The following is a 12,346-nucleotide window of genomic DNA, read 5'->3' as shown; positions in this document are numbered from 1 at the left end:
GAATCTAGGAATGGCTGTAGCTGCTACTGCCCATCATGCCAGAAGGATTTGTTCTTAAGAGGAAGGCAGACTCTCATGCAGACACCCCGGCCTGTGGAGAAATGGAGATGGGGTCCTGGGAGACAGAGATGTGCACACGCATTCGGTCTCTACAGATTTGGATGGACAGGCAGACAAACTGCAACGTTAAAACCCACATTCCTGCATGTTGGTCTTCCACAAATCCAACCGTTAGCATGTGTGTTTGCAAACAAAAACATATCTATTACTTTGGACACAGAAAACAGTTCGTATAGCTGAAAGGCAGTCATCATTTACATGTTACTTTACTCTGACTCAGCCGAGGAAAGTCCTTCCGTCAGCGCGCCCCCTCCACCCCAAACATAGGCGCCACTTTCTGTGAAAGCCAATGTGAGCAGAGTTCAATTTTTAGAGGGAAGAAACCTGCCACATAAAATAAAATACATATCACAACTGTACTAAACAATTCCCAGCACTCCTTTCCCTCCTTTCCCTCTGACCCTTGCAATTAGTTACAAATCACGTTTCTTAAAATGAAAGAATATTTACATAACAAACCAAAGTAGCACTTTATTGCAGCTTAGTGATGTTAAAAAATTTAAGTCTCAAATTCTAAAAATGGACCCCTATCCTTCTTGTGAAACTAGAGACAGCCATTCACTCTATTACTCTAGACGGTTCCCTGCGAGGAGAAGCAGCACTTCTCCACTTCGGCTTCAGGGCAAGCCGGTCTGCAGAGCTGCCCGAAGTGGGGAGAGCGACAGGCGGCTCCCTACCCCTTGGTGGACGGTTCCATGGCTCTGCACAGAAACAGTAGTATATGTCACATAAAAGCTTAATTTCTGTGTATTAAAGAATTTACACAGAATTTATAGTTTCATAATTTTTAAATATAGCTCTCATGTCATTTAACCCCTTTATAAGACAAAGACTCCCTTCCTGTGACATAAATATGCCCCATTCGTGTACGTATTACAGAACATATGCGGAGGATTTAAGTGGAAGCCAACCTGCACCTGCAGAGAGAAGTGTAGTTCGTGCCTCACTGAAAACACACATCTGCTGCTGTACTACTGGGGCACAAAGGAGACAACCCAAATATTAAAAAATAAAGTGCTGAAATATATATCTCACAATGAAGTGTTTTAATTGTCATTAAAAGCCACTATTTTCTGCTTTAGTCTGAAGTGACTGATTCAGGCAACTTTGTTCTCTAGCTACTTAAAAACAGACTAAAAGATGGTTACAATTCTTCTAGGGTCAACAGACTGTACACATAGAGAGTTAAAACTGGTTAAATGAAAACAAAAATAAAGGCAGTGTAATTTTGTACCTCCCAAAGAAAGCAAACAAAAATATGGAACTGTACTATCCTAATGCATACAGGTTGGCCTGGGTAAGCAACGCCCCAGAGGTTGGACAACTAAGTTACAGAAGGGCAGAGAGCATGGCGTGTTTTCCGAAATGACACTAGATCACTCCATCTATGTTCTATCTACTCAATTCTCCACCGAGCAGCACTGAACCAGAGAAAAGTCCCAAATGATACAGAGCATTACTTTGAACCTCTTATTCCATCCACTCCATCCACTCGAGAGGAAAGTGAACAGATAAGCATTTCTGTGGAGACCCTCCAGGAAGTCTAATAAGTAGCTCTGTCTCCTAAGTCATCTCCCATTAAATAACACCCCCCAAAAGTTCACTCTACATTACACAACTCTATCACCCAGCACAGATGGGGAATGGAAAATTCTATCTAAACTAATTTTTGAATTAACAGTTTCACATATACCATAAATGAGTTAAACTATTCAAAGTACTATCATAAAACAAGCACTAAATGCTAAAATAATGCCACTTACAATTTCTTACGATTCATAACGTCTAGATGTTATTATTCCTCAAGATAACATTAACTAGAACAATTGGCAAAATCCTGAAGTGTCATTTAGTAAAGAGTGCTCAGAAAAATGGAGTGATATTTTTACTATTTTACTGATATTTCAAATCAGCAATACTATGCCCAGAAAATTCCTCCTCTTTAAACACACACAAACCAGCCAGGCAGGACTCTTAATAAATTCCCTCAAACAAAGATTGGTCTGAAAAATGCAACCAAAATAACCAAAGAGATAGAAATACAGCCAGAATCTACCACTTGGCAGAATAAAACCATCAAGTACGAAAGCCAGGTTCACTGACTGTTCCTGTGGCGTCTTTAAACACAGGAAGGCAACAGCCCAGGTAAGGAGTGTGCTGGGGCTTCCTGAGGAGGAATCAGAAGGCCTCGCCATGGAAGGAGGAGTTATTAAGAAGATCACATTTGCTCATTTTCACCTGAAAACTAAATTTTTCCAAGCCTGTATTTTTGAGCTTCATGTCCCAAACTCCAATCTAACATTTTCAATCTCCTTTGGTCAGTTCCATGCCAAAAACTTCATTGACACTTCAAAATAAACCCAAAGCCCTATCTCCTTCTCTTTCATTCTGTATCCCTGCTTGGCCCACTCTCCCGGTCTCTTCTGCCTGTCCCTGCCTTTCCAGTTTCCTGCCACCACCCTAGTCCTCCATCTTCGAGCCTCATTCTCAGACAAATTCACTAACAGCTCTCTCTGAGCCACTTGTCCCTCGTCCAATGTGTTTCCACTCTGTGGCCAGATTAAGAACCCTAAAATAAAGTTTTGATATATTTTCTGCTCCCAAAGAGAATAAAACCCAAAATTCTTAGACATTCAAGACCCTTCAAAATCTATTCCCAATCTATAACCCGACCTAATTTTCCCTTGCCTCTGGCAATTCAGTCCTTCTAATCCCTTTCATATTTCTTTCCAAACCACAGGCAAGCAGAAGGTACACCCCTTCTAGAGCAGCATGTCCCATTTCTTTTTACTATGACCAATAAAATTATTTTTTTGTTAAAGCCTTCTAAACACCTACATACAATCACCACTGAAACAAGTTTCATGATGCAATCTTCCCTTACTATGTGAAATGCTCTCTGATAGTTTCAATTCTATTGTCGCATCTAAAAAAAGAAGAAGAGAAAATCTTACCTGACCAGTGTATCTAGATATGGCCTTGCCAACTCAGAACTTCTATAAAATTTATAGCAATAATCTGGTAATTGATGTTTACCACTGACCTGGGACCATGAATTATCCTTGTGTGTGTTGTGACCTCTTATTTCTCCAGCTATAATACATTGTAAATTCCTCATGGATAAGAATTATGCCTCACACTCCTGTATTTGTAATCACCTCAGCACTGAGCACAGTGCTCGGCACATAATTAACATTCAATACGTATTTATTGAATCTTTCCTTGTTACAATGAATAGCTGTTGATGGACATAAGTCTTGTACACTTTTGGTGTTCAAAGGGATTTCCTGATTCCACCGATAGCTGAAAGCTATACTGGCACAAGTGGGGACCCAGACTGTGCTTCCTATTCCTAGACAACAACGCCCTAGAAGACTCTCTGAGTGAAAGGCAGCAAAGGGCAAGAAAAACATTTTTCTACCCACATTCTCAGTGTGCTTCTGGCTTATCCCGGGACCATTACATGAGCGGTGGGGGAGAGGAATTTCCTCTGATGCCCCAAAGTCTAGAGTCCAGTAATACCCCCATGGCTCAGGGAATCAGGAGCACATCCCTGAAGAAACTGGGGAGACCAGTTACAGTCACCCCAGATGAGGAGGGAGTGGCTGCTGGATGTGGGGACAGCCATCATCAAAGGGCACAATGGACTCAGGTTATTGATCAGGAGAGAATGCTATGAGTCAAGAGGAAAAAGGAGTATGACTCTGGTCTCTGGAGAATGACTCTTAAGAATCAAATTTGACTAACTTGTGAACTGTCCCTGAATCACCGTACAACTCACCTCTCAGGCCTTTCTATGTGAAGCTCAGAGCTTTCTAATCTACCCTGCAGCAGGCCCTCCCAGAGGACTGCTTTGGTATATTCCACTCCACCAACGGTCCTCCTCTTTGGCTAACTGCACACTTCCCTGATGACCTCCCAGAGCAGTGAGGAAGTTGACTGATACCTGTTCATAGGGATTCACACGTAAGTTCAAAGAGACATTTAATGAGCACCTACAGTGAGCTGGACTCAGTGCTAGGTGATGGGGACCGTGGTGACCAAGACAGAGGCCCTCTCTGGAATTGACAGTTTAGTGGGCATACATGTTAACCAAATAATTAGATGAGTAATTAACTAATTATGGTAGGCGGCCAAAGAAGTGCATATATTAGTGGAAACCAACTTTACCTGGGAACTAGGGAAGGCCTGACATCCTCAATGAATCCAGCAAGTGACACCTAGGTGAGTGGGGCAGAGGCCCAGAGAGATTGGCACTGCAGGCTTGGGGCCCTGAGAGGAGGCCTGAGGAGCTTGAATAACAAATAAAAACGAACTGAGGGCTTAAAGCAGTATCAGATGGAGTTAAGCAGGAGCCAGCCACTGCAGGACCTTGTGAGTCAGGTAAGAATTTTTGAATTTATCCTAAATTCAAACACTGATGCATATTAAACTAGAGTGACATAATCAGCATTACATTAAAAATAAAAAAAAAAATAAGCCGTGGCTGGTGTGGCTCAGTGGAGTGAGCGCCGGCCTGATAACCAAAGGGTCACCAGTTCAATTCCCAGTCAGGGCACATGCCTGGGTTGTGGGGCCAGGTCCCCATTTGGGGGCATGCAAGAGGCAACTGCACATTGATGTGTGTCTCCCTCTCTCTCTGGAAATAAATAAATAAAATCTAAATATATATATATATATATAAGTTCGGCTACAGTGTGAGTAATGGATTGAAAGGTGGCAAGACAGAAGATGTGAGAAGGCTCCTGGAGCAATTTGAGGGAGGGATGATGTTGCTGGACTTAGCTGGTAGCAGGGGAAGAGCAGAGCTCAGAAGAAAAGACACAGTGGTTGACAGGTGAGAGGTGCCGCAGTCAAAACACCAATGGCCCACAGTGTCCACTGCAACAAAGTACAAATCTGTTCTTCTGAGTTAAAGGGCTTACATAATTTGATTTCATTTCCTCTCAATTCCTATTTCTCCCCATCACAAAAAAATCTGCTCCCGTCTCTTGCTGCCCCCTAAAATCTATGTTCATTCGATTTCATTTCCTCTCAGTTCCCATTTCTCCCCATCACAAAAAAATCCACTCTAGTCTCCTGCTGCTCCCTAAAATCTAGGTTCATTCCTGACATTTTTAATCATGCTTTTCCTCTCAGAGTGCCCCACCCAAGTCTCACTCTTCTTTCAAGGTTCGATTAAAATTTCACTGCCGCAATCAAACATCCCCCAACTTCTGCAGACTACACTGAGGTGTCGTCCCTTGTCGCTATAGCACGCAGTTTAGCATGGGATCACATGCTTCTAGGTTACATCTGCAAGCCTTTTACTTTTCTGGTATCCCACCCGCCAGAGCCCAGTCACAAGCCCAACCATAAGAGTGCCCATCAAACACTGAGAGGCTGACTGAATGAAAAAGTCTGGACCTGGCATTTCTCCAGAGCACACAGATGACACAACCGGGGCAAAGGAAGACTGATGTCACCATTGTCATCTAGGGTGTTTTTGTTTGCCTTGTGCAAAATATCAGGATGAGGAACTGAGGAACTATCTTTAGTCTGCTCTGTAGTCCATTTTTTAAAAGGACACAGCCTGAGGCATTATGTCAGCCACTGGTAACTGGGAAATGACACAAACTGGCTTACCACACACTGGCAAGTGGCAATTGGAGAAAAGATGATCCAATTTGAATAACCTCATGCAAACGGAAGCTTGGAGCAGAGCCAGCGAATACACGGCAACCAGTGGGCAAAACAGCACCTGTTTTTAGTCTGTTTTCAGTGGGTCTCAGTGACTGGGGCTCTTTAAACACGAGAGCAGCCAATTCCTGAATAACTGTAGTACTTCTACTGGAATCCATTAATATTCAATCTCTTCTACCAAGAGGTCTGAAATGGAATGACTAAAGATCTCCCTTCTGTAGATGAAGGGACAGAAGAAATGCCACACTAGATAACAGAACTGAGGATAACAATAGCACATACAGCAAAATCTATAACCAAGAAAAGCAGGCTTTACAGCACTTCCAGTAGGAAGAATAGTAATTGATTCCATTAAACCAAAGCTACACATTTATTATACAGTACTACTGACTGAATCCAGATCCCCATGCAATTGAAAAATGTGTAAAGAGTCAAATACATTTTTATTCACTCCTAACTCTGACTACCCTAGCAAATCTAACTTAAAACAAAGAAATGTGCATTTGGCCCTGTAACTGCAGCAAACGTTAATCTAGGACCACAGGTGTGTTCAGAGACTAAATGTTCATGAAAGCCCTCAGCACTGTACCCAACACTGTACCTAATGGCAAGTGCTTAAGAAATAGTATCTTCTATCCTTATTCAGAGCTGTACTTCAGCATAAAACAGAGTACTCAGACTTTTATTTGGCAGCATCCTCTGGCTAAAATAACTTAATGCTTTAACATTTGTAATATGCAAGATATTTTTATACATTGCTCATTCCATAAAATGTGAAGTAAGAATATGACAAAATCCACGGAGGCTGAGAGAGGATCACCACAAAAAGAGCCTTTCAGGATAAGCCTGGTCTGAAATGGGCACCCTTGACTCCCAGTCCCGCCTCCTGATGAAGTTCCAGAAGACTCTGGAATTATTGCGGATATGGGCCTTGGGCACACAGTGGGAACAGTGAGGGCTAGGAGAGTCACTCAAGGGCTCTGTTATTTTCCTCATTTGTAAATGAAAGGGCTGAAGTCTGTGATTCATTTATGGGGTTTTTTTGCTGTAGGGTTATCCTGTGCCTCAGCACAGGATAGAAATGAGTGCTGTAGATGGAGAGCAGATGACAGCTGGGGGGTTGGGGTGCGGGTGGAGGGATCGAACAAAAAGGAGAAAGGACTCATGGACCCAGACAAGAGTGTGGTGATTGCCGGGGGGAGAGGGTATAAGGGGGACGAAATGGTAATGGAAAAAAATACAATAAAGATTAAATCGAAAGAAAAAAAAAAGAAATGAGTGCTGTAGAATTTTAAAAATAGTAAGAGTTGTGGATCCCTTTTGTTTTTACTCAGAGCTACAACAGTAAGGAAAGAGAAAGATAATAGAACAGAATTTTTCAGCTGTAGGTTGATCTTTATTTTTACTAAATTAACCCATTTAATCACTTTTCTGTTAGCAAATACAGTCATCTTTTTTCCTATTTTTTATTTTCAATCTGGCACCCTTAGAAATATAATAAAGGCAAGTATAATAAAATGATACATAATAAATAAGTAAAGGCCAAGAAATGAAATTATTTTTTAGAGAGCCAATTTTCTGCAGGTTAACAAGACCAAAAGAGGTACCAGTACCAATGTTTGCAACTATTTTGTTTTCTAACAATAATAGTTTCTTTTTAAAAAAAGACTATAGCCTTGGCTGGGTAGCTCAGTTGGTTAGAGCATTGTCCTGATCCACCAAGGTTGCAAGTTCAATACCTGGTCAGGGCACATACAAGAAGCAACCAATGTATGCATAAATAAGTGGAACAACAAACTGAGGTTTTCCTTCCCTCTCAAATCAGTAAAAATTTTTGGAAGTGAAATAAATAAATGACCCTCACAATGGGATCCTCAGTTACAATCATTTTTTGTGAAACAAATGTTTATGTCACACCATTCTGTCATTCTATTGATTCAAATTCTTAAGTCTTATTTTTAAGATTTTATTTACTTATTTTTAGAGAGAGGAGAAGGGAGGAAGAAAGGGAGAGAAACATCACTGTATGCTTGCCTCTCATGCACCCCCCACTGGGGACCTGGCCTGCAACCCAGGCATGTGCCCTGACCAGGAATCAAACTGATGACCCTTTGGTTTGCAGGCCAGCAGTCAGTCCACTGAGCCACACCAGCCAGGGCTTTAGCCTTATTTTTAAGGACGATTATGCGAGGATATATGTCTGTAACTATATGTATGTGTTTATTTAATAACTGACTTTAAATTTTTTTGAAAGTGGAAAAATGGTTTTGACATTACCTCTCCATCAGTGATAATGGAAAACTTTCCAAAGATACAAAATTCATTATTTTTTGCCAAGATGAGAGTGCTATTGATACATAAGCCCTTTAATCCTCATGGGGTAAAACAATGCTATGGTTTGGTTTGATTTAGTACCTTTATTTACATGTTAATAGTTATATAAATTACTTACACTGCTCTCAATTCAATAGATTCAAGAACTTATATTCTCCTATGAGTGAAGCTAGGTTTAGCTCTTATAAGAACTATTAGCTCTTATTAAAGTTCAATATTTAAGGATCACCCTTGCCCTGACTGGTATGGCTCAGTGCATTGAGTGCTGGCCTGAGAACCAAAGGGTTGCTGGTTCAGTCCCCACTCAGGGTATATGCCTGGGTTGTGGGCCAGGTCCCTAGGGCAGGGCCTGCAAGAGGCAACAGCACATTGATATTTCTCTCCCTTTCTCTAAAAACAAATAAATAAAATCTTAAAAAAAAGGATTACCCAAATTAGCACAGTTTAACTGCAAGAGTATTTTTATTAAATCTTAAAATCATGTTTAAATCTACCTATAGATGAAAATATTTTCATATTAGATTCTTCTCCCAAAACAACTATATGCTTGCTCTGTCTGAACAAATATACTTTGGAAATTGTTTATTTCAAAACAATCTCATCTTTGCTCCATTTTCAGATCAGTTTCATTTCTGTTTAATACAATCAGTTATATTCTAAACTAATAAAATGAATCATATGAAATATAAATGGTATAAACCTACATGCAAGCTAATTTACATATCAAATATTTACTAAAAACTTACGAGGTGCTAGGCATTGTGCAGAATACAAAGATGAACTAGACACTGTCCTCAACTGAAGCAGAGAGCCCAGTGAGGAGTTAAGCTAACAAATAAATAAGATAAATGACAAAATAATGTTAAATAAGATTTTAAGACAAAAATGAAAGGCTTAGGATAGTATATGACTATCAAATTAATCATTCCGTTTAGAATATTGACTTGGCTCAGAAAAAGGAAAAGCTGTTCAGGCAGGGATCAAGGTCTTGGCTGAGAAGTGTCACACGTGTGGTCACTACACAGGGTTCATTGAAGAACCAGGTTCTAAGTTTCAAGGTTAGAAGGCTTAGGAATCCAGTCTCACTGATAATAGCTATTAAAGACTAGCCCCATCCCCAAAGCAGGACCTGGTCCATATTAATGAATTAAGCCCACTGCATTCCAGTACAACTTCCCCTAACCCAACCTTCCTACTCTTCAAGTAAGCCTTCATTTCCTGTGCCCTTAGAACTATGTCCTATAGGTAAGTTTGGGCCTCCTCGTGTTTGAGGGAAAGAACTCATTATGACACTCCTCCTACCAGTTACTTGGGGAGGCCCTCTTGCTCCCCTTCTCCAAAGTCGCTGTTCTCTGGGTCAGGGAGCCCTGAGAAACTAAATGGACTTCAGGGCCCAGTGCTTCACTTCCCTGTCTAATGACCATAAAAATGCCTCACATATCTGAGCCTCTCTTCTTGAATAATCTCAGGGTGGCTGAAAGTTCTACTTCAGTCTGATGGAGAAATTACTTCAAGAAACCACTCCGTCTCTCTATTACCATATCCAAATGAGGCTGACAAGCATCTCTAACTGCTGAAAACAATAGGGGTATTTTGTGGTGAAAACTGTCTCCAGTGACCTTTTAGTTTCCTGTAGCACAAGTGAGGAGCTAGTGTGCTTTTCTACGATTACTCCCCCAACCCTCACCAAGCAAATATTTAAGAAACACTTGTGGAGATGTCCTTCTTTCTCATAGTCCTGGAACATCCTCCGACCAGCTGAACCTTGGTAAAAGAACAGGAGCCAAGAGCTGACGGCTGTACCTTTCCAAGCATTCTCTCCCACTCACCCCACTTCCTGTCTCATCTGTGGAACAGACACAGTAACCAAGGGAACTGCCAATTGGCCAGGACCTTTCGGATGGCTGGGGAGAGTTTTAACCACCCAGAACCCTCTCTTAGGTGTGGTAAGAGAGCTGGCTTCTCAGAAACTCTCAAGGCACTTCAGTCCCCATCCCTGAAGCCATCTCCTAAAGAAATACAGGATTGTGGAGTGTGGATGATGATGCGGTGCATCCATACATTCACTGTGGTTCCTGGTGCTGCCTCCCGAGACTTGCGTTCAGGCCTAGGAGACCTTTCCTGCGTGGTGTGAAGACGTCAGAGAGTTCTGACTTCGTGTGCTGTTCCATATGTCCCTAGGGTTGACCTAGCTGATCAGACCGAGTGCTTTTTCTTCCTTGCCTAATAAATGCCCCACCCAAAGCTACACACGACTGGTAAGAACCTTCCCAGGTAACAAAGGTGTACTCTATGGTAAAGGGGAAAACAGTAACTAGAACACTTGAACCAGAAATTCAGCATGAGCTCATTCCTCCAGGGCAGTGTTCACCCAGCCAAAGGTCAAGTCAGAGCCCCCATAAGGAAAATTGTCTCCAACAAGAGCAAGGTGGGAGGTGGGATAATCACTTTGCTGGGCAGCACATCTTAGTGTATTGTCTTTGGGAAAAACTCAGGTCCCATTAACAGGATTCCAAGGCAAAGCTCCTCACTGTGGCTACAAGAAACACAAAATGAGTTCCTAAACTCACCAACCTAGTTTGGTGGAACTAGACTAACAGTTGTCACATTTAACACAGTAAAAATCGCAGTAAAAGAATGTGCCTATCAACAAAAGCCAAAACCTAGTACTATAATTCCCAGCTACAAAAATTCTGAAAGCCACATTCTAAGAAAAACTGGCTTCATTTAAGGATACTCATAGAGAGGTCAGGCAGAAAATCACAGAGTAAATGAAAGGTGTGGTAATAGATGATCTAAAGGACACAAGAAACTATCTTTGTTCTTTGGGAACTGAAGCAAAGGCTGATAAGAAAGACCTGGAGACATGGAAATCTTATCTAAACCTGTACAGAGTTTAACAGTGTTCACACACCAGCAACTGATTAACCTTACACTCTTAAAACTGAAATGTCTATACTTCTAACACCAAATTGCCAATAACATCCAGTTCACAGCACTCTCCTTCTAATAAGAGTAAAGGTGTGAAAATGATAGTATCAATATTTTGTTTTTCTTAGATCACATTTTTAAAAGCACCCTTTCTTGCCTATCACTGGTAGAATCTGCCAGACACAGCAGCTTTGTGTGAAAGGTTACTGTGCATTGTCAAACTGTATTCTCAGCTCTATGAGCCGGTGTGAGTGAAAGGGCTTCAGTAATATTTGCAAAACAGGGGAAGCAAGGGATGAACATTAGGCTTTGGAATTCAATGAGAGAGAACTCCCACACAGCCTTCCTTTAGGGCAGATATGAAATATGTAGTCTTCCCATTTACTTTATAAAAGCACCTGGTTGCTTAGCATTTGCAAGAGACTTTCTTTCCGTTGTAAACACAAAACAAGTAAATGAGTTTTAAAATATTCCCCTTAATTATCAGAAGATATAGTCTACACATATTCTCTCCCTTCCTCATTGTTCACAATGTCTAAGAATCATGATCTGATTGCTGCAGTATGCTTGAACTATAAATGTTTAATAAGAGGCTGACACCAGCAGGGAGTAACAACTAATACCAGAGCAGGAGTGAGAGGTAGAGCATCTGGTGTTCTTAGATCACAGGTGAAAGGAAAATACCTGGACAGAAGCAGCTGGCTTTGAGCTATCTGTATAGGCACACAGATCTATGTATGTGGCACTTCTACCTAATAAACACCAAGTGAAGAGGCATTAGAACTAAGTCAAAAATTCACTGGCCACTGTGGAAGGATGACAGTATTCAAAAGAATAGTTTACAGCAATAAACAAATCACTATACACAATAACCCCAAAGTTGTGATGATTACTGAACTTTGAGCTCATCGTGAAATACTGCTTATTCACAGAGTTCAGTAAGATTCCAAGCCATTTCATTGCTACCACAGCCTCACCTGCAAGCAGGTGAACGGAGCTGAAGCTCTTCTCCAGTTTACCCAGAAGTACAGTGAGAAAACAGTCTGAAGACAGAGAGGCCACATCCTGGGAGCTTTGATCGTAAACTACAACCTTCTGACTGCAATCAATGTCGACCTAAAATGCAAATGTGAGGCTATTAGGAAGAAAGTGGAGAAAAACAATCCCATAAACCACTGGTGCTAAAGCAAATTAAGTACTTCCTGTTTTCTATTAAAATAACATAAACTTACTGAATAAACCTAGCATATATATGGTTTTAAGATGCTTGTAAAAAATC

The 12,346-nt window shown here is 41.2% G+C and overlaps 1 protein-coding gene across 1 annotated transcript in view; it reads right to left on the bottom strand.

Moving 5' to 3' along the window:
- Positions 1 to 12,346, bottom strand: part of DUSP16 (dual specificity phosphatase 16) — a 77,908-nt gene that overhangs the window by 24,281 nt on the left and 41,281 nt on the right. The window contains exon 4 of the mRNA XM_045829430.1: positions 12,045 to 12,183. Coding sequence (XP_045685386.1) covers positions 12,045 to 12,183 — 139 coding nt within the window. The remainder of the gene's footprint in view (positions 1 to 12,044; positions 12,184 to 12,346) is intronic.

The sequence above is a fragment of the Phyllostomus hastatus genome, unplaced genomic scaffold (genome assembly GCF_019186645.2).
Source record: "Phyllostomus hastatus isolate PE091 unplaced genomic scaffold, TTU_PhHast_1.1 phas_scaffold_93, whole genome shotgun sequence".
In the NCBI taxonomy this organism is placed as follows: Eukaryota; Metazoa; Chordata; class Mammalia; order Chiroptera; family Phyllostomidae; genus Phyllostomus; species Phyllostomus hastatus.
Note: the sequence above shows the minus strand (reverse complement) of the source record. Positions and strands in the feature narration are given on the sequence as shown.